We start from the raw sequence: 27,713 nt of genomic DNA, 5'->3' as shown, positions 1-27,713 counted from the left end.
TCTGAACTTTTCCATCTCCCTCCCCATCCAAGCCCTTTCAATCCCACCTCCTAAATATGTGCCAAAGCCATCTGCTGCTCTCTATTCCCAGAACCAGCAGCCTGGTCCAAGCCACCAGCGTGTCCCACGGGGAGCCCTTGTGTCCACCCTTGCCAGGTCCCACCTCCCTCAAATCCAGAGCAGCAAGAGGGGCCTCAAAAACCCACAGGTCTGATGTGTCCTTCCTTTTAAGATCTGGCTCCAGGACCCTCACACTCTGGAGTTCTTGTAGTGCCTGGGATGTTCTGGGTTCTTCCAAGGCTCAGAACCTTCACACAGGACAGTCTCTCCGGAAACTCTCCTGCCCCCTCTCCACCTGGTTCACTCCTTTCTTTTGGAGACCAGCTCAGAAATGACTTCTATGGGGAAACTTCCCCACACCCCCGTTATTATACCCAGGCCAAGTATCCTGTATCTCCCCACAGCCCGGCACCTCCTTCCCTAATCCTGCACTTGGGTGATCCTTTGATTGGGGCCTTTCTCCCCATCTAGCCTGTACATTCCATGAGGGCAGAGGTGGTGCGGATAATCTTCAGGACTGTCTCCCCCATACCCTACACGTGCTTGGGCATATCTTTGCTGAGAAAGCCAGTCGGAGGAGATACTGGACATGAGGGTCTGTGCCCAGCTGGGGGCAGGGGTGGGGCGCCTACCTCACCAGCTCCTCGTTGTAGAGGGACAGTGGGGACTCCCGGCCGAGGATGTACACCTGGCCCTTGAAGACGGACACCCGCACTTTCCCTTCCACGTGCTCCTGGGACTTGGCGATGCAGTGGCGGACAAATTCACACTCGGGGCTGTGCCAGAAACCTGCAGGGAGGAAGAAGCGAGGGTGCTGGGGAGGCCCACCGTGTGCCTGCCTCGGGCCAGGACGTGGGGAGGACTGGGGTCCAGGAAAGGCACCCTGCGCCTCACCCCGTCATGGCAGACGTGAGCCTGGGAGGGCAGTCCCGCATCTGCCTTGTTCACTGTGGAGTTCTGGCACGACATGCACTTGTAAATGGCAACAGTGAGGACCAAGCCCGCCTGCCCCTGTCCTGTGACCTTGTAGGGCTCCTGGGGGTAAGGAGGCATCCTCAACACCCTGCAATGCAGTCACCCCCTAAGGGTCAGGAGGAGGGGATCTAACCTGCTGCTTCACACCACAGACATTCAGTGGTGAAGGGACCCCATCCTTTGCCCACAGGGGGCTCAGCCTTATCAGGGCAGCAGACAGTTGGGCAGGAGACCTCAAGCAAGACTCAGACATATGTTACCGGGGCCGAGCGATGGGGGTGCCCAGCTGGGTGGTGGGTTTGGGGTCAGAAAGACCAGGTGTGTGGGGCCTTCACCTCTCTGTGCCTCTGTTTCCCCATCTGTTGAGTGGGGATGACACAGCCTCGCCCTCCCAGGACTAGCAGGCTTATTGTGCGTGGAGGCCCCGGGCTCAGGGGCTGCTGCGAACGGTGCTGGGAAGAGCCCCACCCCTCAGGATGGGCAGACCCCTTGGAAACAAGTGACCTGTCTTTAAAATACTGCTAATATTTTCACACGCAAAGATTTCTGCAGATGAAGCACAGGCACCATGCTAATTCTTTACCTGGACCAGCTCTTTGAATCCTCCCAGTCGCAGGAGAAAAACCTCTCTTAGCCTCTTTCTTTTCTGCGTGAGGAAGTCAGGCTCAGGGAATTTGAGAGACTCTTCCACGATCACACAGGCTGTAGTGGGGGGCCTGGACCTGACCTCAGTCGGCCCGAGTTCTAACAACTGTGCTTCATATGATCATTTTGAAGCTTTCCCGTCTACAGCTGCGACATCCCCGAGCTGCCTGAGAAATGCGCTGCCCCCATCCCCCGTTACCCATATCTGTCCCCCAGATCCCTCGGGCCAAAGAGGGCCGCGTGCTCAGTCCCCCGTCTGCCCAGGGTCTGGACGGTGGCTCCTCTCAGTTTCTGCCGAGGGCAGGGGGGCCGTGGCCAGGGTTGGGGGAGGGACAGCGAGAGGGGTAGGGTTTCTCTGAAACGGAGCCGGAGCCGGGAAGGTGAGCCCACCTGGGCAGCTGTGAGGCCAGATGGTGCGCGATCTCCTGCCCTGATAAAGGGCTGGGTCAGCCCCGGCTCTGTGGCTATTGTTGGAAGCCCTGGCCTCCAGAGGCACCTGCTGAGGCCCTCCGTGGGAAAGGGGAGCAGGCCTTCTCCACGATGGGTCTGGTGGCTTCCAGACGTGGGGGAGGGACGGGCAGGGAGAGAAGGGGTTGCGTCCTCAATCTCCGATGTCCTGCCTTTTGAGTTCACCTCTGGTTCCACCTTGACAAGCCACGTGATCTCTTTGTGCCTCAGTTTCCTCATTTGCACAAGGAGGTAATACTAACCATTCTCCGGGGGGGGGGGGGGTTGTGTGGATTCAGTGAGAGTTTTTGCTTTCAAGATTTGAACATGGCCTCTGCCAGCCCTCACTGTATACAGGGAGACAGACACCCAGAGAGGGAAAGAACCTTTCCAAAGCCACACAGCGAGATCCAGAGTGCTCCTGACTCTAGCCCAGAGCCCCGTGGGAGGGGACACTGATGGCCACCCCCCACCATGCCCCAGTGGCTCAGCCATCTTTCTAAGTCAGGATAATTAGACCATTAGGTTCCCAGGCGGGAAGAGAGGTGGGAGATGGAGCCAGAGATACGGGGGCAGAGACCCCTGTGGGAGTGCCTGGCCTGGGCTTTATCTCAGGATCTCTCCCCTCCCGCCATGGGGGCCTTGTGCTCAGATTTCTCTTCCCAGCAGTCCCAATCTGGGGTGGAGGGCAGTGAGTCCTGAGTGCTGCACTGGGGAGAGCCTGCGTGTCCCAGGCTGGGGGATGCACAGTGGGTGGGGCCTGGAGCTGGGCCAAATTCTGTACTAATCAGGCCGACAACCCTCTGTGCATTATACCCATTTTCCTGCCGAAGAAACTGAGGTGAGGGGAGAAGTGAGCTATACCCCCTAAATGAGATGGCTCTTGAAGCTGGGGTCCTGCCAGAATGACCCTGTGGGGTGAGGCCAGTGTGCTCCTGGAGGGAGGGGGTCTGTATAAACCTCATACAGGCAGATCAGGAAATTTGGGCATGGCGTGAGAGGAGGGGGAGACAGTGGTCACAGTAGTCAGGGCAGCTAGGAGTGGGACCGAGGCAGAAGGGCTTCCCCGGGCCTCAGTCTCCCTTGGCCCCGAGACCACAGGGGCTCCGAGGAAGCTGAGTGCCATAGCACAGTGGTGGCTCTATAACTGGGGAGCTAGGCAGAATGGAGAGGGGACCTGGGCCCGTGCCCTTTATTTTACAGGAGGGGAAACTGAGGCTCGGGGAGGAGACAGACCTACTCAAGATCATAAAGCTAGCCAGAGGCAAGGCCCCATTCTCCTGCGTCCACGCTCAGAGACCATGCCAGGCACTGTCCTGGAGGCTTTGCAAATATCCATGCATTGAGTCCTCACTGTAAGACAGGCAGAATTATCCCCATTCTTCAGATGAGGAAAGCAAGGCACAGGGAGGTCAAGTAAGTTGCTCAAGCTAATCCCTGCTCTCTAACCTTTATGCATCCCAAATGTGAGAAATCCCCTCAAACAGACCCTCTGAGCTGTTGGGGGGTGGGGACAGGCTGCTGCCAGAGGCCGACCTTCACACCTGTGGGGGGCCTGGACGTCAGGGGCACCTGGGCGAAGTTCATGTTAATAACAACTACCTGGGAGGAGCCTCCACTCTGAGATTTTATTTCCTTTTAAACCTAATCACTGTAACATTTGGGGATTTAGAGGGCTCGGTGGGTGACAGCAAGGACTCAACCCAGGCAGCCTGGTCCAGGGATGCCAGCCCCACACCAAGGGCCAAGCTGTGCTCCTGACACCCAGGGCTGCCCTGTACACACCACTGCGCCCCTTGATCACCCCTTGCTAATGGCCCCAGCCCAGCTTCCTACCCACCTCGGATCTGCTGGAGTGGCCGAGAACTTGGCCTCTGAGCCGGCCTGTCCTGGGCTCCAAGCCACTGCTCAGCAGCTGTGAAACCTTGGGCAAGCGTCTTCATCTCCCCTCTGTGCAGCTAAGATTAGATAATACCCGTCAGTGCCCAGCTCAGGGCTGGGCAGCAAGAGAGGTGGCAGCTGATCTAGTGTGGGGAGGGAGGCTGGCGGCCCGGCCCCTGCTCGGCCTCCACGGATGCCCCCTGGCCAGGTGCTGTCCCCCCCATCGCAGCCTGCAGCGTCTCAATGACTCTCCCACTTTGTAACCAAAATCCACCTTTCAGTGTGGAAACCCCGCTGAGCAAGAGAGCCCGCAGGAGACAATGTTATTTAAACACCTGTCTGTACCTGGGAAGGGGGGAACTGGGCTTCAAAGCTCCTGGGAACAATGGGAGGGAAAAATAATGCTAGCCAATAACCACCATGTCCCCTTGAAATCCTGAGATGAGTTTCAGCGATTAGAAGGTTTCAGAGGAAACAAAACCTCCGAGTGGGGGACGAGGGGAAGAGGTGAGGGCGGTGGAGGCTTCTACCAGGCAGTTACTATTACTATGAACTTTCCTGGGGTCCCTCTGACATCCAGGCCCCCATAGACGGCAGCCTGTCCCCCCCAACAGCTCAGAGGGGCTGTCTGATGTGATTTCTCAAATTAGGGAGATGTTAATGTCATAGAATAGAGTCAGCCCTTTCTGGAAAGGGCCAGATAGTAAATATTTTAGGCTCTGCAGGCCACGTGGCCCCTCTAGCAACTACTCTGCTCTGCCAGTGTAGCTCTGAAGTAGCCACAGGCAACATGGACGCGAATGAGCAAGGCGGTGCCCAAAAAACTACTTATGGACACTGAAATTTGAATTTCCTATAATTTTCACATGCCATGAAATAGTATAATTTTTTAAAAAATTTCCCCAACCATTGAAGAATGTAAAAACTAGTCTTAGCTCATGGGCTGAACAAAAACAGGCAACGGGCTGGATTTGGTCACCCCTGTTATAACGTGTGGGATGGATTTGGAGTCGGGAGGACTGGATTTCTACTCTGTGACAGCAGGTAAGGCACGGAAACTCAGTCTCCTCACCCGTAGAATGGAGCCCAGCCCACACTCCACACATGGGCTGGGCATTCGGCCGTCCCGGTGGCTTCCCAGTGGGGATCTGGCCCAGGCAATGCCCAGGCCTGGGGCCCCGTTCTCGGTCAAGGTAGGCTTTCCCTTGCTTGAGGCAGTTCATGTAGCACCTCCGGGTTCTGCCTGGAAACAGGCTGACCTGGGCTCAAACCCAGCTAGGCCATGTCCAGTTGTGTAACTTTATATAAGCTCCTTTTGCTCGGAGCCTCAGTTTCTGGCCGCAGCTCTCTTAGGAAACTTGGGAAGCCCCCTAGGATGACTTGTGTTCCCACACAGCGCCAGGTACCCAGCACGTGCTGGATAGAACTTGGCAGCCATAGGCATGACACAAGATGCTTGCCTGGCCCTGCGGCCGTCATGCGGGTCGCAGGTGGCGGAGGCAGCGGGACAGCCCGGGGAACCGGTGCATTTCCCTCCACACCGTGTGAACAAGGCAGGTCCCGACGTCCCCTCCTCGCTTCCTCGTCCCCTGCCCTCTCTCCACCCCCTTCACCCTGCATCTTCCGGGCTCTCGAGCAAGTGGCAGCGGGCAAGGCGGGACGGGAGGAGGGTGCCCCTGGGTGAGGGAGGGGAGGGGAGCAGCTGCAGGGTCTACGCACCCGTGTACACCAGCTCGGCGAATTTCAAGCCCAGGCCTTGTTTGATTTTTCGCACTTCCCGATCCATGGTGAAGGCCTCGATGTCTAAATGAGCGTGGTAAAGGATCGTCCCCGCTGGGGTCTCGTAGATACCTAGCCATTTTTCCAGGCAGGGGGAGAAGAAGAAAAAAGAGAGAAACGCATGAAACCCAAACTGTCAGCAAATGACAAAAAGAAAAAAAATAATAATGACTCGTCTGACAGGAGACAAGCCAGTCGGACCCATTCACTCCCAGCTTGCTGCAAAATGCATCCGTCATTATATTCATGCTGGGGCCACGACAGTCCACTCTGCAGCTTGTGGAGAAAATGTCTAGATGCCCCCCTTTGAAGAGGCCCTCAGACGTTGGAAAATGACAGGGTTTCAGAGCTGCTCCCCCCCTCCTTCCCAACTCGTGCCCACCGGCCCGCAGCTGAAAACCTGTAATTAAGCCGAGTCTGGTCGAGCCCAGGGCCCCGGATGTCCCTTCCTGCCTTCCACCAGGGAGCCAGGGGAGGGGACGGCTGTGCACACGCATGCACGCGCGTGGACGTGTGCCCACACATGCCACCTTCAGCCGGCGGCTCCCCTGCAGCTGTGTCTCTGCAGAGGAATCCTGACCGCCTTGGTCACCTGTGCTGACCCCACTGTACAGCCGGGGAAACTGAGCTCCGGAGGAGAAGGGACTTGGCTGAAGTGGAGCTGGGAACTGAATCTAGGCCCCTGAGCAGCGCTGTCTGCTGCCCTGTGGACCAGCAGGTGATGGGGGCCAAACCCAAAAGGTCACGGGAAGACGGTCTTGCTAGGTCCCCTCCCCATCACCTCAGGCCCAAATCCTCCATTTGCTAAACAATCTGCTTGAACATCATGGTCTCCAAGTGACAAGGGGCGCCTGGCCCTGGCTGAGTGTAGCCCTGAGAGGAAGGTCTTATAAGTAGCACCACCCCAGATTTGGGGGCACTAAGGTTCCAGGAGGCAGGATGGCCCCCGGGCACATGGCCGGGCTCCCTCTTCCCAGCAGTGCAGCCTCGTGAATGAAGTTCGGGTGAGCACCCTGGATAAACCGGCCCCGTGTCCGCTGTCCTGATGGAGGGGGAATACCGCCCCATCCCCACAAATGCCGCCCCCCAAAGTCCCTTTCTTCCCACCACATAACGTTAACAGCGTTAAAGGGGCAAGTTTTCAGTTCTCCTCAAAATTTACCGCCATCGTCTTTCCACAGAAAGGATTTGTACGCCCAGGTTCATGGCAGCATTATTCACAAGAGCCAAAAGGTGGAAGCAACCAAAATGCCCATCAACAGATGAGTGGATAAACAAAGTGAGATCACTACATACAATGAAATGTTCAGCCTTAAAAAGGAAGGACGTCGGGGCTTCCCTGGTGGCGCAGTGGTTGAGAATCTGCCTGCCAATGCAGGGGACACGGGTTCGAGTCCTGGTCTGGGAAGATCCCACATGCCATGGAGCAACTGGGCCCGTGAGCCACAACTACTGAGCCTGCACGTCTGGAGCCTGTGCTCCGCAACAAGAGAGACCGCGACAGTGAGAGGCCCGCGCACCGCGATGAGGAGTGGCCCCCGCTCGCCGCAACTAGAGAAAGCCCTCGCACAGAAACGAAGACCCAACACAGCCAAAAATAAATAAATTAATTAAAAAAAAAAAAAAAAAAAAGGAAGGACGTTCTGACACACGCTACACCATGGATGAACCCTGAGGACAGGACGCTCAGTGAAATAAACCAGTCACCAAAAGACAAATACTGTGTGATCCCACTTACGTGAGGTTCCTAGAAGAGTCCAGTTCATAGGAACTAAGTAGGATGCTGGGTGCCAGGGGCTGAGGAGGGGAAATGGGGAGTTAGTGCTTAACAGGGCTTCACTTTGGGAAGATGAAGAAGTTCTGGAGATGGGGGGTGGGGATGGTTACACAGCAACGTGAATGTTGTACTTAAGGCCACTGAACTGTACACTCAAAACAGTTACAATGGTAAGCTTTATGTTTTCTATGTTTTACCACAATTTAGAAAAATGCTTTAAAAACCCCCAAAACCAGAAAGGAGATTGTTTCAACTCTGAAGTCCAAAGGGGACATGGGCAAGGCTGTGTCTGATGTGAGTAGCCAGAAACTTTCGCCTTAGAGAACTTCTCTAGTCTTTAATCTTTAAGTCTGGGAACCACAGGAATGTCAGGGCCCTTGAGGATCACCTGTGTTCTCCTAACTTAGCTGCAAATGCTGAATTCGAACAGTCTTAGGTGGAAGCTCAGCATATATAATCGAAAACAATGTCCCACTGAGGGGGGCAGAGGCCCCTCTGCAAACCCTGGGCTCCACCAAGCAGTCCTTAAAACGCTGATCTGGTCCAACACACCAATTGCACAGATGGGAAGACAAAGGCCCGGGGGAGGGACATGACTTACCCAGGGGGAATGGAACCTGCATCTAGGTTTTCCATCTCTGCTCCAGGTTGCCTCTTAGGGCCTTTGCCAAGTGATCCAGTGCTCACCAGGCATGAAAAGGACACCCAAGTCTGAGGTGCTGTGGCCGAGGAAGACCCTGGGCTGTTCCCAAGGCTCCGAGGTGTTCCCTAGTGGAAAAGAGCCTCTTGGCAGGGGCGGGGGTGAGTCTCTCATCTGCAAACCCCTGATATCCTGGTCTCGGGGGACATGCACATCAAAGAGACCAGGAGCTGATGTGATTACAATGTGCCTGTCCTGTTTCACTTGTGTGGCCGCAGCTCTTGGGCCACCTCTGCTGTCCTGAATCAGTTGTGGGAGTAAATGCCTCCCCAGTAGGAAAACACCCACATCCCCAAGTTTATGCACCAGGCCCAAGCCCTCGATTCTCTGGGGAGTTCCTCAGGCCCTCACTAGGCCTCGTCGTTACCCTTATAAACATGGTTCAGACGGGCTCCGTCATCCACTTCTGCAAAATGGCTCAGAGACACAACCCAGAAAGGGCTTAGAAAGGTTGATGGGGTTGGAGTCAGATGGGTGGCCAAGAAAATGACAGCATAAGAGGGGGGGTGCGGGGACACAGAAAAACCTATGAAAAGCAGACAAGAATTCAGCGCAGGATTTGGGGCTGCTCCTTGTGGGGACAGTATGGTGCCACAAACAAGTGGCTCCCAATGGCCCCAGGTCACTGAGAAAGGCCTGATGGTTCAGCAGTCTGTTTCCAAAGATAGAGATGTGCAGAACTTTTGGAAATATCTGCCTCCCCAAAATGGCAGAAATGACCGCAATGTGAAAGGAGCAAGTTTTCAATTATCCCATAAACTTTATCACCAAGAGTCACCAAAAGCAAGACAAGAACAAAGCCCTATTTGTCTTCTCATCCTAGTATATACTAAGAACTCAATAAATGTTGGACTAGAAATGGGCCTTCTGATTCCTCATTATTACTTTTGCCGCATTTTGGAAAAACTCAGAAACTTCCAAAGCCTTCCTTATGCTGGCACACACACACACAACGGCAGGCCAATAGCAGGGGCCCTCCTCATTTTCAGCTCCTGGAGAACCTAGCTGTCTCCCTGCTCTCCTGTCCTCATCTGGCCAGCTGTGGGCAGGGTGCAAGCTGTATTTGTAGGGCCGGAGCTGTAGACCAGAAGTCCCTCGCAACTTACACTTTTACGGAGAGTGCACAGCTATGTGACCTTGGCCCACCTCATTCCCCTCTGAGGCCCCGGCCACCTGTCTGGAAAAGGAGAAGGTGGCAAGTGTCTGCTGCTTTTCCTTCTAACTTCCGCCGAGACCTGCCTGAAGGTGAGCACGCAGACACGGTCCCCCAGTGTGTACTGGTGGGTGTGTCTCTGGAACACTGTAGCCATTTCCCAGCATCACTTCCCCGCAGTCCAGAGAGGGAACAGCACCGGTGGTTTGCAGGGCGAGAGGACACCCATGCTTTCCATCGAGGAAGAGCTATGCTTGCCCTAGGGCCCCCCGCTATCGCCCCACCTTAGAGGCTCCCCAGGAAAAGAGCAGAGAGCGCCTGGCGGGCAGAGTCACCCATTCTTGAGCCCTTAGAACCAGCCTCATAGCGGTCAACCCTCCAAGGCTGCCGCAGGAAGAGTCATAGGCAAGAAGAAAAGCCGCAGCCGTGAAACACACCAGCACAGTTAATATTCCTGTTCCTTTTCTTAGAAGGTGTTAAAGTTAATTGTGACTGATCAAAAAGCTTGTTTTCAGGTTGCTGCTGTCATGTGTGTGTGTGTGTGTGTGTGTGTGTGTGTGTGTGTGTCTCTTAAAGATCTTCCCTCTCCTCTCCATGGGAGTAGGGGGTACAGATGATTTCTGTGTATTTCTTCTGGAAAAAAAAAATGACTTTAAAAAAACCAGTGACAGAAACCTGATGCTAAAAGACGATGGATTTGGGGCTTCTGACAGTCGGCATACAAACCACTGCGCAAAAAGAAGGAGGAAATGACAGGTGAGTCTCGGTGTCGCTGTGGAAGAGACAGCAGACATCTTCGGAGTGACATGCGCAGCGGATTCAAGTGTCTATTTTCATCTCTCCGTGTTTACAGGAAAAAGACAGAGGTGTCAGCGGTTCTCCGTGGAGCAGCTTCAATCACACCATAATTACTGCCAAGGAGCGGGTGGGGAAGAAGGGCGAAGAGCTGGGGGGTGGCCGAGGTTGGGGGAGAGTGGACCAAAGAGGAAGAGGAGGGGACCAAAACAGCTGCCGCCGCTTAAATCCTTCTCATCTGTTCCTGAGGCTGCCAGGTTAGCCCAGATTGAGCAATTTGGCAGAATGGAGTGGGACCCGCCAACTCGGCTGGGGGGCGGGGGTGGGGCTGGGGGCTAGGGCACCTGGACCAGAGCCTCTGATCCTTTGGGAAAGCAGTATCCAGAGGGAGGGATTTGGAAAGGCCAGGGGCAGGGAGCTTGGCTGGAGCCCAAGGGCTCCCCTCTTGGGTACCAGGGCCAAGGATAGAGGCGGTTGCCATGGTGAGGAGGAGGCAAGTCCTGGTGGGGCTCTAGCTATCCTCTATGCTCCTGGTACCCCGCAGGCCCCATCCTGGGAATCAGGGCAGGCCTCTGAGTCTGGCCATTCCAGGCTTCTGGGAATGCAAACACCTTTGCTTCACAGGTCTCCCTCCACTCTGGAACATTCCATCTGAGTGGAGCCTCTGGGAGGCCTGGACAGGTGGGTGGCAACCCTTGTTCCTTCTTAGCCAGAAAGTGGAGGAGTAAGGAGGAAGTGAGGGAGGACGGGAGAGTGGGAGAGAGATGGGAAGGGTGGAGGAAAGGAGGGAGTGGAAAGGAGGAGTGGAGGGAAGAAGAGAAAGCAGGCAGAGAGGAGGGGGCGGAGGGAGTCGGCAGAAGGAAGCAGTGGCAGCAGGCAGAGGTGAGCCCCACAGGGCAGGGCTGGGAGGAGAGGAACCAGCCGGAGAGGAGGTGAGGGAAGGACCAGTGCTGGCTCCTTCCCTGCTTCCCTCCTGCCTTCCTTGCCCCCCTTCTCCTCCCCACTGATTACATTTACTTCACTTAATTAGCCCCCCTCCAGAGTTAAAAAGATAATGTGATAATGACGATGTGAGCAGCCACAATACAGCAAAAGCTACTCCATCTGCAGCTTCCCCAGCCCCCGGCCCGCTGACCCCATGGCCCGCTGACCCCGTGGCGCCGAGTGCTGCCGACACGGCCACCCCACACCCAGGGCACTAGCACTGCCCAACTTCCTACCCATCCACCGCCACCCACCCCCACCCCAAAAAACCCCAAGCCCTTAACGAATTTCAATTGCGAGCTTTGTAAAATCAATACAAATGACATTTTCCCCTTGTATACCAAGGTACAAACAATAGCATTTTCCTGCTGTGCCCTCAATATAATTGACAATTAACAGCTTCTCCCCTGACATAGACCTGTGGGTGAATCCACATCGTCCTCATTTATTGCCCCCACCCCCTGCCTTTCTTTCTCACAGTGAATTATTGGGAGTGGAGAAATAAAAAACAAGACCTCCCCCTAAAATTATGAAGCAAGTTTCTTTTCTCACCCCCCCCAACCCAAGTCAGAAAATAGGCAAGTTAGAACTTCCAGAGGGAGATGGTGAGATCACCTAGTGTGCCCACCTTTGTTGGTGAGAGTAGTAGAGAGGGAAGGCAACTTGCCTAAGGTCACACAGCAAGTTCTTGGGACTTAGAACCCTGGTTGTCTTCCCCAAAGACTGTACCACTCTCAGGCTAAATTCTATGCTTTTAGGGACAGCCCCCCACAGGTACACACACAGTACCTGGGCAGAGTGAGGGCTGTGTTCCAGGAATCTTTTCCTCAGGTGGGTGGTCAGAAGCCAAGGGAGTTGGAACTGAGTGCTAATCTCATGACTCCCACCTTCAGTGGTGATGACGCCCCCAGTTCTGGGGAAAAGGTAGGAAGTCTACCATCCAGGCACAGCTCCTGCTATGGGTCAACAGGTCTCTGATCTGCACCACAACCCATTTCACAGATGAAGAAGTTGAGGCTCAGAGAGGCTATGTTGCTTTCCCAACGGTGGGGAGTCAAGTGTGGGGAGCCAAGATGGGGAGTCAAGAGGCAGGATGGGGAGTCAAGTGTGGTAAACAGGGCCTGGCCCCTGACACCAGCCCTTCAGTGTGCCTCCCCAAGGTCTCCAGGGGGTCAGTCAGCCTCAGACCCAACCCACCACCCAGCTGGCCACTTGGGGCTCCTCCTACCTTCTCTACCTTTCCCGCCAGAAGGCTCCCACTCCACTCTATTCCACATTCTACCAGTTGAAGCCTATTCTCCTGCCACCTCTTTCAGGATGTCTTCCCAGATTAGCCCAGTTCGCGCCTTTATGACTACCTCCTTCCGTTCAAGTTCACTTGCGTGCCATTTCACAGAGTGACCTCAGGCCAGTACTTATCTTTCCATTGTCAGCAGCACTGATCTACATCCACAATCAATTAGTGATGCCTGCCTTGGGCATGGGAGGGACGTGACAGTAGATGCAGAGTGGGCATCTCTGAGCCACTCAGACGGTACCCAGAGGGCATAGGCTGCCTTTGCCCTTTCAGCATCCCTGTGGAGCTGCTGCCATTTATGAAGTTCCTCCACTGGGCCACTTCCTGCTATTACACATGGGCTAGAACCCGGATCTAGCAGAGTTCAAGCTCTCAGCCCTCCACTCCATGCCTCTCTGTGTCTGGACATCAGTCCTGGTCCTGGTGCCTGTGAATTTGAGCCTTGGTTTCCCTGCCTGTAAGATGAGGGTGCTGGTCTCTGGCTCCCCAAGGTCCCCCCGGGATCTGCCTTGGATAGTTTGCGTTGTGCTGGCTCCCAAGGGCAGACTGAGACAAAGGGACATTTAATCAGATGTTAATATAGGTAAGATACAAAGGTAAGTGAGGATAAAAGGGAGCAGCTAATTAGTAATATTGTTCTCCATAGTAATATTGTTCTCCACAAGGCCTTCCCGAGAGAGTTTCAATTAGGTTGTTTCTCACAGAGTGTATGTGTGTCGAAGAGGAAAAAACACACGAAAGAGGCAAAGCCACTTTCCTTCCTTCCTCCCCTTTTGAGATAAATTCAAACAGGTCAGAGCCAGAATGATCCAACTCCCATCCCCATGCCTACCGCATTACACCTGGGGAAACTGAGGCCCAGAGATAACAAGTCCAAGGTCATCTAGCAAGGCACGGCGAACCTGGCATGAAAGCCCCAGCATCCTGCCTCTGGACCAGTGCCCTTTCTAACCGCTGAAATCCAGCCGTCGGCTCTCTTTGGATTTTAGAATCTTAGTAAAAACACCCTGAAAGACAAAGGGCAATGGCTATACCCTGGCCTGGTTTTATTTGGCTGTGTCATCCTTTTAAATTGACCCTAAGCAAAGCGAGTTAAACACCTGCCCACACAAGAGGCCTCAACCCCACCCCCGGTGCTTAAAGACTCGAGTGCCCAACCCAGGGACTCTGACTGCTTGAAAGCTTGCCCCCCCATCCTGAAGTCCGGAAGCACGCAGCGTTGCTTTACCACCGGGGAACAGGAGATCCCCTCATATGGACGGGGGGAGGGTGTGGCCCAGACAACACGATGAGTGACTGATAGGGAACCATGGGGCTCTGCTTACTAAGAGAAGACAGAGCCCCTGCTTGGGGACCAGCCTATCCTCCCTCCAGGCCCAGCCCGAGGTGGATATGGGCCGGGCAGCTTAGCCAAGGTGGCAGCCGCTCAGCACCAAGGCAGAGCCCCGCCCCCATGCCATGCCAGACCCTGGAACAGGCCCTCAGGCCCTGGCTGGCTCACAGCGCCCACCCCTGGCGGGATTCCCACCCCACCAGGCCAGCTGGCCTCGTCAACGCAGCCTTAATGACCACGAAATCAGCCCTGCATGGTTTGCCTCTAAGCCTGGCCGACCCGCCCCAGGGCCACAGGAGAGCCTGACCTCCAGGCCTGGCCCGCGTCTCCTCTGTCCTCTGAGCCTCTCCCTGCTCCTGGGGCAGCTCTTCTCGTGATGCCTTCAGACATCAGTGGCCAAGGGCCCCCCATCCCCCCTTCACAGGAGGGAAACAGTCTGGCGGGGTGAAAGGACTCGCCCAAAGTCAGCCTGGGAGGAGCAACACCCGCATGTGACTGGGGCGTTAGGGGCCGCTAGGAGCCGAGGCATGCCCCTGAGGGTGGCGAGCAGACTTACCCCGGGACTTCATCCCGATGAAGCGGTTCTCCACGATGTCGATGCGGCCCACGCCATGCTTGCCCCTGGGGGGAGAACCGGTCACTCGGGGTCACAGGCAGGGCGTCAGGCACCGTCTCGGGATCCAAGACTTAGAGGACATCTGAGCCAGGCCCCCTGGTCCAACCACCCATTGGACAGGTGGGGAAACTGAGGCCCAAGGAGGGAAGGGCTATCCTAGGACGCACAGCGAGTTCAACGTGCAACTTCCTTTATCTCTGTCCTGGGCCTCACGTGGCACCCAGCCCTATCCACTGCTCATCTTTCCTTCTACCCTGGTCTCAGATCCAGTAGAGAGCTTGGAAGTTCCGGACCATCCCTAGGGGGCAGTAGACCCCTGGGGTTGTTACCTTCCAAGGCTGAGGGCCACCAGGACTCTCCCACGGAACCAGAGGACCCCATGGCTATGGGGCTGTGCCGAGGCTGACTGCAGGACACTGGCCTGTCCTCCCTGGCCCCTCAGCCTCAGGCTGGGACCATCAGCCCCAGTGGTCCGGGCTGGTGCTTGCCCAAGATGGTGGTTTCCCAGGAGGCCGGGCAGGCCTGCGGGCACTCACGCGACTTCATTCAGGTGCAGGAAGAGCTCCAAGGCCGTGCTGTGGGTGGTGCCATCCCTGACGTTGGTCACCTTCACAGGGACCCCTAGGGCGGGAGGAGAGGGCAGTGGGCCCGTGGCTGGAGCTCAGCGGACGAGCCTGTGCCTGCAACCCCGCCCCTTCCCTCCGCCCGAAACGCCTTAAATGGATGTGACAGATATGGACTCCAAATGACTCCTTGAAAAGCCCTGTGCAGGTTGAGGCCTGCTGGGGAGAGAGAAGGGGCGAGAAAGCCCCCCAGAATGAAAGGGAAAATGCAATAAAAACCTCTCCCCCACCCTTCCCATTCTCTTTGCCCCTTTTGCATTTAGGGGCTGTGAAATTGGAACCAGGCCCTGAACTAATTGAATTTCACGCTCCACCATTGTCTTAGGAGGGAGTACCGGGACTACCTTCTGTCCCACCAGTTACGGGGCGGGGGGAGCGCCTGGCTGAGGTGCGGCTGAGCTCACACACACACACACACACACACACACACACACACGCACACACACACACGGCCCCCGGCCACGTCTGTCAGGCGGACCCCCGAGCCCCAACCCTGTACCCCAGACCCGCACACAGCCATCTGATTGATGGGGGTGAAATGATGCCCGCGCCAGCAGGCGAGGTGCTGGAGGCGTCTGCATTCTGAGAAGTTGGGTCTGGGGTGGCAGGAGGGCAGGAGGGAGGCAGCCGCTCGGGGAGGGAAGGGCCAAGTCGGGGCGGGGGGTGGTGGCTGGAGGGGGGCAGTGTGTGGGTTCGGGGTTGACTTTGAATAGCAAGGGGCACTTTCTCGAGCGGTGTGAAATGAGCAATAAATGTATTAGAGGACTAACAAGAGAGCTGTAACAGTGACAAAGAAAAGCTGTTCAAAGTTGGCGGCTAATCCCCCACCCATCTGCCCAGCTCATTACCATGTAGTCAGCCATCGGGTGCCAATCAGGCCTCAATAGCGGCTTTCGAGTCTTTATTAAGCCAGGCGCCGCTTGGAGGGGCTTCGCTCAGGGGCTGTCAGCCTCGCCATTCTTAACCCCCATTTCCAGGGGTTTTATAACTTGGTTGTAAATTGCTATTAAATGTAAGTCTGCCCAATAATGAACCTTAAGCCCCTCTCGCCACCCCCCGCCTCTCCCCTCTCCCTTTCTCTCCCTCCCGGTCCTATTATGGCCCTCGCGGGGCCTTGGATGGGGCCTGCCCCAGAGAGGAACTGACATTGTTGGTGCTGCTGCCAGAGAAAGCCTCTTAGCCTTTAAAATAGTTAATAATTAGATTAAAACTTCAAATAAATTAACTAGAGAGTGAATGGGAAGTAGCCGAGGAGGGTTCCTCCCGTCTACTTTTTTTTTTTTTTTTTTTCCAGACAGTCCGCAAATCATTAAAATGGATCACGTTTCTTCTCGGGCTCAGCCCTCAGAGCTGCCCTATTCCTGGAGGAAAGGGGGTCAGAGCCTGTGTTCAGGACCCTCTGCTGCCTCCTGCTCACCTCCCACGCTCACCGCCCTCCCAGTTTTCCGGGGGACCTGGGGTGGGGTGTGCTGCCTGGGTTCATCTCACCATCTTCTCAGAGATGATGCCCAAAGAGGCCCCACGCCAGCACAGCCCTGGGTCAGAGAGAGTGGGCCTAAGATGGACTTAGTGCTCCAGCTACCTTTAGGGGCCTTAGACTAAGGGCCTTTTGGTCCCAGGGGGCATGAAATTCAAGGGTTTGAACTGATAGCGGCGGGGCGGGGTTGGGGGGGAGCGATGAAAATGCCCATTGACTTGGCCAGGCTCTTGGGAAAGGCCGGGAGGAGGCAGATTATTAAAGTATCAACAGGCTTTTTTCCCAGCGCCTCACTCCATACCCCGTGCTTGGCACCTGCGAGCATCCATTTCTGTGGCCCATTTTATAGGCGAGTGAGCCTGAGGCCCAGAAAGGTGAAGCTGGTTGTCAAGGTCACACTGGCAGAGGAGAGCAGGGCATCTATCTGGGCCCCTGCTTGCCCCTCCCCATCCTCCGTCTCCGAGGTGCCTTGGGAAAGGCCTCTCTGCAGAGCCCCCTCCCTCGGCTCCCTCCCTGCAGCTGCCTTGTGCACAGAAGGGCCAGCCTCCCTGCCTGGGCTTGGGATGCCCTCACGCCCCCTCTTGGTTCCTCCATCTCTGCCTCTCCGATTTCTGCAGCCTCCTGGAAAAGTCCTCTCCTTGGACACTCTGAGCCCTCACCTTGAACCTGGTCCTGCTCCTTCCATTACCCAGCATGCCTTGCTTTCCCTCCATCTTTCAGGGCAAGGGGGTTGTCCCTGGTGCCAGGCTCGAGGCTGGGCACTCAGTTCAGGCCAGCAAACACTTCTTGATGGTAGCAGACAAGATGAGGAGATCAGGACACAAGCAAGAGTGGCAGCAGCTTTGAACCCAGGATGGGGGGTAGGGAGACGCATCAAGCAGCTAACTTAGGACTAGCTATGGGGTCAGGGGGGCCCCCGAGGCTGGCTCTGTAAGACTCATACTGGCTGAGCACCTCTGTGGTGCAGGGCCCTGCGCTGGATACACCTCGTCCAGATCTTATTCTACACCATGAAAACACGAGGCAGTGGATACTCTTTTATCCCCAGTTTACAGATGAGGAAACTGAGGCCAGGAAAGTGGAGTGACTTCCCCAAAGGGCCAAAGCAGTTGGCAAGTGGTTGCTCAGGGACTAGAACGCTCCCTCCAGACCTGGTGCCCACGAACTGATGGACATCAGCAGAGGGTGATTTCATCCCAAGCCTGGAGGCTTCCACAGATCACACCATCTGGGGAGGGGGCAGTTGGGAACATCTGAAGCCCCAGCCTGGACCCTGGCTTCCAGGAACACAGGAGGGATGCAGAGGGCTCGTGCCCAGGCTCCCAGGCAAGGAGGGCAAAAGAGCCAGGGCCCCAAGAGTCCACGCCTTGGAGTCCCGACAGGCGAGCACCTACCTTTCTTGAACTCGATCTCAAGGATGTCTGGGCTGTTGGGGGCTTTGGCCGGGTCCTGGGTCTTTGTGTAGAGGCCTGGAGGCGCTTGGTTCTGACAAAAGACAGAAAGAGGTTGGAGGGCGGTGTGCCAGAGCCAAACCGTGCCATGCCAGTCCCTGGACACCCTGCATGCCGCCTCCTGCGCCCCTCTCCAGAACCAGGGCGCTGCTGGCACTTGCCATCGGCTGGCCAGTCCAGCAGGCCTCCCAGCCCCCCACCCGGAGCCAGCCCCGCTTGCCAGGGGCCTGGGAAACAAAGGGCTCAAGAAATCAGACAATTTTTCCCCTCAACTTGATCTCATCTTTTTCTTTGACGCCCCCGCAGCTGGAGGTAGAATATAGCAGGAGGAGCCAGTCAGGCAGGAAAAGCGTGACTTTGGGGGAGCGAGGCGCTAGGCGGGCTTCCCGGGAGCGGGAGCGGGCTCAGGCGCACACGCTCTCCCCGGCACCGGGAATTGGGGTTTATTCTGCACTGACCGCAAAGCTAATGACTGCGCGTGACCCCAGCAGGTGCTCTGGCGAGCAGAGCCGTCCCCGGGGTCCCCGAGGTTAATACTCACAGGGAGAAAAGAGAAGAGCAAAGCAAAAACCCATTTGAAAACACATCAACCTTTATGTATATTTTTTTCTTGGGCGTGTTGGAAAATGGGCCTCTCCCTCGTCTTGATGCAGCTCGGAGGGGCCGCTGGTTGCCTGGAACTCTCCAGGTCCCTCCTGCCTCCCACTCCCGAGGCCCTGACCCGCCCCGCCCCCACCCCCCTCCCCAGGCTGTGGCTTGGACACTTGCCACAGTGGGGTCCCTTTGGGCCTGACTGCTCAAGTCCGTCCCCGGGGGGGCATGCCAGGGCCCAGCGCTGTTATCCACCTGCTGACATCCTGGGAAGTGCAGTCCCTTAAATCTTGCCTTTCAAAACCTTGCAAACATTCCCATGCCACTTTGCATCTGCAGCTTCCTTTGTGTTCTCTGCAGCCCCCCGTTTGGTAAGAAGGTCAAGTACTGTTACCCCACCTATGGAGGAAGAACTAGAGGCAGAGGGGGACTGTAGGTGCAACCCTGTATGCTGTGCGGAGGTGGGGGCCACATGGCCCAGGGCAGGAAGCCCACGAGGCCCTCAACAATGATGTGTTGGATTTCAGAGTGGTGGAAAATACCCCCAAAGCCGGGATTCAAAACCTCAGGCTGTGGGGCCTTGGGCAAGTTGCTTCATCAGTTTGAGCCTCGGTTTTCTCATCTGTAAAATGGGGGGAAACGATACCTGCCTTTGACTGCCTTACAATTTAAATATACAGACAATTTTTATATTTTTTTACTGGACATGAAAATCACCCAAGAAGATGCCAGAGAGGGCCTGGTACAAGCTGTAACCTGCCCTGCAGGCGACAGGACTGATGGAACAGCCTCCTGGTGATGCCACCCTCCGAGAAAAGCTGCTCCAGGAGAGGTGGGGCCACCAGGAGTGTCTCAGATCCCTCATCTGTGGTCACTTTGCTTGTTGGCTCTATGTCAGGGTGACCAACCATGCTGGTTCCCATACCCTGAGAAACCCCCCAGTCCTGGGCAAACAGGGACAGTTGATCCTTCTAGCTTTACTTCTGAGCTCAGATGGGGCCGGTGATGAAGCCCTCACGCCTCCAAAGGGCTGTGTGGCTTGAGGCCAGCTGCATACCTTCATCTGTTTCCATTTGTGGGGCAGGAACAAGAACCCAGAACGGACCTCCAAGACAGACCCAAGGAGGAGGAGGGTCCTTAAGGACCTCCAGCCTGATGCCTCCATGGACCAGTTGGAAAACTAAAGCCAAAGAAGCTGCTTGTCCAAATCATACCACCCCACCCCATCGGCATGGGAGTCAGCCCCGAGGACCCTAGAATCCCTATCCTGTGCTCTTTCCATCACCCCATGCTGTTTCCCAGCTGCTCTCCTGAGAAACAGCACCAGGGATGTGGCCAAACAGTACCAGGGATGTGGCCAAACAGCACCAGGGATGTGGCCAGAGACAGCTCGGGCATCAGGCTGGTTTCAGAGAAATGCCCAGCTCCCCAGGCCCTACTGGGTCCTGCCGACTGCCACATTTGTTGGGAACAGACAGGCCCGAGGGCCATCCTTGCCCATAAGGCAAAGTGAACCAGGGCTTGGGACCTCTGGGTGACCAACAGGACTCCAGAGCTCCTTTCCCACCTGCCCAGGGCCACTCACTGGCTGTCCAGCCCAGCCTGAACTCAAAGCAGGTACTAGCGCTGAGAGTCCCGGCGCCTCCACCTGAGGCCGCCTCCCTCCCACCTCCACCTGTTCTGCCCCTGCTGGCCCATCAGTTCCCAAACACTTAACGGAGCCACAAACAGGATGAGAATGTCTGCACTGGAAGGAGAGAGGAGGTGGGAAGCCCTCGAGGGACCAGCATCCCAGCTCTCTGCAGTGGGAAGTAGGAGGCTTCTGACACCCTGACAGCACCGATTAAATAAAATAACTAAATAGAAATAAAGTGACATTTGCTTTGCATTCCAAGGTGGCTCACGCCTGCCTTCTTTTTACTCTCCCTCCTAAAAGCCCAGTTCAAATGACAAATAGTTTGTTGCTGAGTATCAATAACATCTATTTATCCATCCCAGCGGGAGGGCTCACTTCCAATGTCATCTTGTGGGGGGGTGTTGGGGGAGGGAAGAGAGTGAAGAAAAAAAAGAGAGAGAGAGAGTTGGGGGGGTGATGGGGAGAGGGCGAAAGAAAGCATGAAACAGGGCCGAGAAGGAGAAATTGAAAGCAAATGGCCCATGAACTAAACCATGATGTACAGGCATGATCGATGCTGCAAATGGTTTATTCATCCATCAGATATGGCGGGCCGGCAACTGAATGCACTCTTTCACTGTGGGCCGTATGAAGTTAAAGCAAGTAAATTTCTATCTTTCTTCGCATTAGCTGCCTCATTGCCCTTCAATCAGCCCTCACAGAGGCAGAAAATGGCTCCGCCATCTGCCTTCAAACCCTCCCCTCGGCAGGTCTCGGGCTCTTTTTGGAGAGGGGGAGGGGGCACCGGTTCCCTGAAGCTCCGTCTCCCCAGCGCCTCCCAAGGGGCCCGGGGCTGCCCGGCACACAGCGTTCCTCCACCGTGGAGAGTAGTGCCCCCGGGCCCCTAGCGGCTGCCCCCTCGTTCCGGGGATCTACTGGTGGCAATGGGAGGACAACAGGCTCCCCTGGCCCGCACCCTGCAGCGGAGCTGCCTGGGAAAGCAGGGCCCGGGTGGCCAGACCCTGGGTCCCTCGGCCTGGCCCTACACTTCTCAGCGGGAATGTTGTCTCCCCCTCGACTCACACGCAGCCCAGCCTTTCCTGCCTGATGAGAGGGGTCCTGAGAGAACCTTGGCTCCTTCCTCCCCAAATAATCTTAGCCGGCCTGAGGAGGGAGGGCAGGACCCCTGCCTCCATGTGCTAGGAACAGGCCAAGTGCTTTCGATGCCCCAGGAGAGAGGTGTTGTGATTTCCCACTGTTTGCATAAAGAGTCAGAGGTTCAGAGAGGTTGGGTAACTTGCCCAAGGTTGCACAGCAATAGAAGCAGAGTCAGGATTCAGACCCAGGTTTCAGATCTCTGCGAGCCAAGCACTAACTTTCCCACCTTGACAGGGTGGTAGAATCCTGAAAAATGCACTCTTTAACACTTACTTACCCATCCACTGCCCTCATTAGAAAGGAGGCCTGAGAGGGGAGGGGACCTTCACTGCCCAGCACTGCCTGAGGGGCGATTTCCCCTCTGGCCTTGGCTCTGCTCCCCCAGTCCTGAGGTGAGAGTGCCACAGGCCGCTACAGAAGGGGTGGGATGGTTGCCCAGGGGGCCTGGAGCCTGGTGGACACCCCCTCGAAGCCGCGCTGCTGCGCTCAGCCCCCTCCGCCTCCCTGGGCGCTGGCTGACTGGCTGATTAGGGCTGGCTGGCCTGAGTGCTGTGGGGTGGGCAGAGCATGAGCTGGAAAAGCCTGGGCCGGCAGGCAGCAGCCCCGTGGGGCCATCAGCCCCCAGGGGGCGAAGGCACAGACTCTCCTGAGTGACACAGCTGGGCTGAGCTGGGTGGGGAAGGGAGGTGCGGGTCACTGGGGAACCACAGAGGCCGGAGGGCCACTCCTGCGACGGGGCGACACGGGCACCGGGCCTGCTCCCTTGCTGGGCAGCTGGTGCCCCGGGGCGAGTCACTTCTCTGGGCCTCAAGTTTCCTCACCCACGCAACCAGGAGGCTCAGAGGCAGGAGCCGAGGAAAGCGAGCCGGGAAAATGCGAATGCCAGGCCTGGCTCCAGAAATGGTCACTGGTACGTGTTATATTATTGCCAACTCCGACCAAGAGGCCTGGTGCCTGCGGGGAACCACCCCGGGGCTGGGCAGGGCTCCAGCTCACCCCACGCCCCCCCGGAACCACCCGGGGCCTCCTCCACTCCAGCTGGTCTTCCTGGACCCCCCAGGCCCGGCCCCCCAGCACACTTCTCCCCTAACATCAGACGAGCACCGCACCCCCAAAGCAGCCGCCCGCCCAGCGTGGTGGGGGCGCTGAGCCAGGCAATGGAGACACAGTCCCTCAGGGACAAAGAGACTTTTCTCTTCCCAGGGTAGATCTCGCCCCATCTCCCACGGGGGGCGGGGGGAGATACAAAGGAAAACCCCCCCCAGGGAGAGAAATCCTAAAGTTCAAACACAGCCGAGGCCCAGCCTGGGAGGCTGGGGACAGGGGCATCAGGGCGGCCTGACGCAGGTGGGCACAGGCCCAGACGAATGGGTCCTGAGGCTCTGATCTGTGCCACCTCCCCCGATGGCAGCAGCGCGGCCTGAGAGGGCACAGGCTGGGCCCTCCCACAAGTGTCTCATCTGCCTAATTGCTTCTTTATTGTCTCACAATCACACTCTGGCTCTGTGCTGCCCTGAAATATTTCCTTCTCCTATTCATCCCGACAGCAATTAGAAAAAGAGCACCAGAGAGGGGGGTGGATCTTAAAACGCAGCGTGGAGTGGCCAGGCAGCGGGGCGCCCGGTGGGGAGGGTCGGGGAACACAGGCAGGACTCGGCCCCAGCCCCACGCCCGGCCCCCCGTGAAATTTCAAATTAGGCTACAAACACACCAGACAGTGTCGGCACGGAGCAGCCACTGCTAGACAGCCGGCTTGGGGAAATGGGGACTTACCTTGGGGTTCTCCAGGATTCCAGCCTCGTAGCTGTAGGGGAGAAGAAAGATGGGGGTCAGTGGAGGGGGGCAGAGGGACACAGCCTTGACACCCTTACCCCCAACGTTAAGTCCAGTCTGTCCTTTTATCTCTGCCAAAGCAACTGCTGCCAAGCCCGCCTGGAACATTCTGGGCCCACCACAGCTGGCCGTGGGAGCTGCAGGCTACAAGCAAGGGCCTGGGACACTTCCCTCAGTCTTCAGGGCGCCAGATCCAGGGGGCCTTCTCAGAGGGCTGTTCCCAGATGCTGTTCCCTCTGCTTTCGATGCCCTTCCCTGAGCCCCAGCCGGTCCCTCCTCATCCTTAAGGTTTTAACCTCAAATGCCACTTGCTCAGAGAAGCCCTCCCTGACACCCCAGCCGAGGCCAGGTGCCCTTTATCTACGGCTGGCACTCAGCAGAACTGCAGCAAGAGCTGGGAATGAGGTGGCCTGTCCTCCTCGAGGCCCCCGGGCTCCGTAAGGGCAGGGACCATGTGTCGCGTGGGCCACCACTACGTCCTGGCCCGACGCAGACAGGCGTGCACTGACGCTGAGCAGAGCATCGGGCAGGTGGGCGGCGTCTTACCTGATGTGCATCAGGTTCTCGTCCATGCTCCACGGGTTCTTGGGGGTGACTGGGACGGGAATTCCATGTTGCTGCAGGGAAGAGGCAACACCGCGTTGGCGTGAGGCAGCTTGAAGTAGACACAAAGGTCAGGCCCAGCTGCCTTGGTTTTCTTTCAAGGTCAAAGACATCCCCAAACTCTGGCTCCCATGTAGGCAAGGCCCTGGACGCACCCCTGGTTTCCTTCCCCTCCCCCAGGCTGCTCAGGGAGGGAGCGAGGGCCCCATTTCCAGACATGCCCAGGCAGGAACTATAAGACCCTGTGTCTGAGATGCTGTGGAGTGGATGCTGGCCTTGGAGGTTTCTTCCAGAAGATTCTGAGTCTATACTTCAAGTGCCCCCCGAAGCACTTAAGAGTGTGCCAGGCAGTGTGCCGAGGGTCTCCCAGCACCACCGGCTGACCCCCATCGTGGCCCTGTGAGCCGGGAGCTGGGATGGACCCAACTTCCAATATGGATCTCAACCAAGGCATCTGCACCCACAGGGGTGCTTACCGTTCACCCAAGGAAGCGAGAGGCGCCCATGAGAGCTGCTCGTTCAGGACGCTTGTTTACGGGGCGTGGCCGGGCGCTTCCCGGGGCCCCTTCTCCCCACTGCCCAGCAGGCACCACACACATCACTCTGCAGCCCTGGAAAGGAATAGCCCCCATCCTCCCTGTTGGTTCTGATTATGCTTTGCTTCCCAGATGATTCATGCCTCGGTCCAAGGAGAAAAGTTTTCCCTCCAGAGACCCTGGGCCTGAAAGGCTGTTGGTGACACTTGGAAGGCCTTTTGGATTAAAGATGTGGCTGGCTTCCTGAGCTGCCCCGTGCTGCCCTGGCTGACACCTGGTTGGATCCAGCACGTGCATTACATCCTGCTTCCCCTCCCTGGCTTACCGGGCACAAAAGCTGAGTGGTCCAGCCCGGCCCCCTTTAAGTCAGTAAGACTGTCCGCTCCGCCTCCCAGGCACCTCGCCCCCTGGGTGGGTCCCCCAACCTGGCCAGCCCAGGGTCCCACAGCCTCCACCAGCATCGCCCTGTCTCTCTTAATGGCTCTCTCCGCCCAGGCTCAGCTCATGCCCACGACTAAGATTCTAGAGGCTTCCCTCCAGGGAGCCGCTGTTTCCTTCATCAGCACCTTAAAATTTCAAAATAAATTAGGTTATCCCCTCTTGATGTTTGTCAAGCTTTACCCAGAGGCTTGTTTTAAAAGAAACAGCCCACACCCACCCTAAAATTTGCATACTCTTCAATGTAAACCACATGGGCAAACGGAACACCCCATTTAGAGGCTGATCAATGTCAGGGGGCTCCTTGTCCCCCATGAAGCTGCCCAGAGTCAAATCCACACGCTTGCCCTGTGCCGTCTCCAGGTAGAGTGGCCAGGTGTGGGGACCAGGGGATGGGCTGAAATCCCCTCAGAGAGGACTCCCCGGGCTGGGGGCTGAGAAAACCAGCAGGCGAATTCCCTGGAGCCTTTCTTCTGGGGGGTGGTTTGGAAACACTCTTGCCTTTCCTCTTTCCCACTGGGGCTCCATCCGAGCGAGGAGAGGAGAACGGGAGGTAAGGGGCGGAGGAGGAAGAACAGGATGGGCAGCCCTTCCTTGGCAGGGAGATATATACAAATGCCAAACGTAGTCCCTCAACCAAAGAGATTTGTTTCCCCTCCCCTCTCCATCCTGAGCTCCCCGCCAACACACACACACTGGAAATTCTGGATGCAGTTGAGAACAGAAAACAAAACCATCTTCAGCATGTACACAGGAGACTGCCCTGCTTTCCAGCCCCCGACCTTGCACCCTGGCTTTAAAAGAATTATGGTGACAGGGATAAGGATGGGGTGATTCTGAGTGTTTTTCCTTGTTTTTCCTTGGATGATGGATTTGCAGGGAGGTGGAAAGTGATGCAAATGCATGTTTTTGATGAGTCTCCTAACAGCACCTTGTGGCCTTGGCGACTTACGCATCTTGAAAGCAGGGCTTTTCAAAGCCCCATTGATTTTCGTCTCAGCCGAAGCAGCTGCCTGGCTCTGAATTTTGGACAGAGTCTGCTTGCTGCTCAGTCATTCTGGTCACTCCCCGGGTGCAGGGACACTGCCTCCATCCTAGAATGTGGTCAGATTGCCGAGAGCTCAATTCTGACCCCAGCCTCCGAGGGAGGGTCGGTGGCCGGGGACACAGACTCATTTCTCCGGGGCAAACTTTCCTGTTTAAAAGGTTATTTGAGACAGAAGCTGAGCCAAGGGCCTTCTCCCCAAAATCTGGGAAGGAGGGACAACAATACTCCTGAAATTCATCTTTTCTGGAAAAACCAGGAGTCGCTTTTGTTTGGGAGCTTCACGGAAATGAAGGGCAGCGTATGGGTCAGCCCTCTCTTGAACCACAACCGCAGGCGTAAGAATGTAGATGGGCAGGGGTCTCAATTCATTGCTCTTAAAGATAAAACGTGCTTCGTGTTCTATATCCTCAAGGAGACCAAGGAGGGGAAAAAAGCCTCTAACCTTGTTCTCTTAATAGCTCTGCTATTTGAAAATTTGTTTGGCAACATATGGGCTTGCTCTTGTAAACTCCCCTTTTAATAATAAAACAACAGATGGTAGAGGAGATCTTTCCTCCGAGCTCTCCAGGTCTTAATGGGATGCTGGCGGTAGGGGCAGGGCTGCGTCACCGCCGTGTCCCCTACCACGCGGCCCCTTGGCCGCGGCAAGAGCTCACAGGCAGCCCTGGTGACTGCTGTTTAAAACCCCGAGCAATTTTCTGGTGTATGCACGGGGTTGCTTTCCCCTGTCTGACTGATTGAGGCTGTTTGTCAAGGGCTGCCATCGAGTCGCTAAAAAGAAAGGTACCCTGGAGAGTGGCTAAGGATCTTGATGCAAAACTTCTAATATGTTTTACTGCAACTTGTACTTCAAAAGGGCTGGTGCGACAAAAGTCTTTGTCTGCCTCTGCCCCTCGGAGCACCTACCTGTCCCTGGGAAAGCACTGGGGACAATTAGGTAACGGAGGGGCACAGAACAGCTGCGCCCAGCCCCCCGTCCGCCCGTCCCCTGAGTGACACACACCGCAGAGGTGGCAGCTGGAACAGGAAGCAGAGGGGGCCCGTCGCCCTCCTGCTTGGCGGACTGGGGGCTCCCTTGGGAGTTGCCCCTGGCAGTGACCACACCTCTGCGGAGCCGGCCCAGGGAACAGGTGTTACGGGGCGGAGGGTAGTAGCCAGGGCAGAGGTTCAGTCTCCAGGCGTGGGTATCAGTCCCAGCCTCGTGCCTCTGGCCCAGACAACCCCCTTGGAGGGCTGTGCCTGGAGGGCACTGGGCCAGGGTCGGGGTGATGGTGGGGTCTGGCCATACCTTCGCGTACTCCATCAGATCGTTGCGGCCCTGGAACCGGTTGTAGAACTCGGGCATCCTCCAAGGAGCGATGACCTGGACACGGGGCAAGGCGTCAGGCCCGGGCAGCCTCCCCTGGCTTTAAGCTGCAGAGCTGGCCGCTCTGGTAAAGGGCCTGAGGCTCCACTGGGCACCTGGGTGCGGGCTCTATGTAGCACACGGGGTGTGGGCAGGGGGACCCCGTTGGGCAGGGGAATGACACGGCCTGCCGCCCTAGAGGGTGGCTTTGGAGAGGCCCGAGCTCTGTGGCAGAATGGCCGTGCGTCCCCAGGCGGGTCCCTGCCCCTCTGGGCTTCAGCCTCTCCAACTGAGACTTGAGGGTTTGAACTAGATAGGCCTCAAGTCTCTTGATGGCACCCCTGTCCAGAGGGCCAGGACACTGCACCCCTGGTGACTAAGGAGGGGTTCACATTGCTGCAGCTGCCCAGCCTGGCCCTGCTGTGGGGCAGTGAGGGCCATACGACATGCAACGTCCCCTGACCCACTCCTCTTGCTTCCCTCCCTTCCCCCTCCCCCGGGGCTGCTCTGGCTGGGGAAAGGAGGGAAGTTGGAGCCTGACTGAAGGGACCAA

The 27,713-nt window shown here is 56.7% G+C and overlaps 1 protein-coding gene across 2 annotated transcripts in view; it reads right to left on the bottom strand.

The window, feature by feature from the left end:
* ASS1 (argininosuccinate synthase 1) overlaps positions 1-27,713 on the bottom strand; it is a 51,371-nt gene that overhangs the window by 4,890 nt on the left and 18,768 nt on the right. For both annotated transcript variants that reach the window (XM_059925834.1, XM_059925833.1), the window contains 8 exons: positions 27,104-27,178; positions 23,737-23,807; positions 23,131-23,161; positions 17,937-18,027; positions 14,979-15,063; positions 14,383-14,447; positions 5,728-5,859; positions 693-849 (listed from right to left, as the gene is read on the bottom strand). In XM_059925834.1, the coding sequence (XP_059781817.1) occupies positions 693-849; positions 5,728-5,859; positions 14,383-14,447; positions 14,979-15,063; positions 17,937-18,027; positions 23,131-23,161; positions 23,737-23,807; positions 27,104-27,178 (707 nt within the window). The remainder of the gene's footprint in view (positions 1-692; positions 850-5,727; positions 5,860-14,382; positions 14,448-14,978; positions 15,064-17,936; positions 18,028-23,130; positions 23,162-23,736; positions 23,808-27,103; positions 27,179-27,713) is intronic.

This window comes from Balaenoptera ricei, chromosome 6, assembly GCF_028023285.1.
Source record: "Balaenoptera ricei isolate mBalRic1 chromosome 6, mBalRic1.hap2, whole genome shotgun sequence".
Taxonomy (NCBI): domain Eukaryota; kingdom Metazoa; phylum Chordata; class Mammalia; order Artiodactyla; family Balaenopteridae; genus Balaenoptera; species Balaenoptera ricei.
Note: the sequence above shows the minus strand (reverse complement) of the source record. Positions and strands in the feature narration are given on the sequence as shown.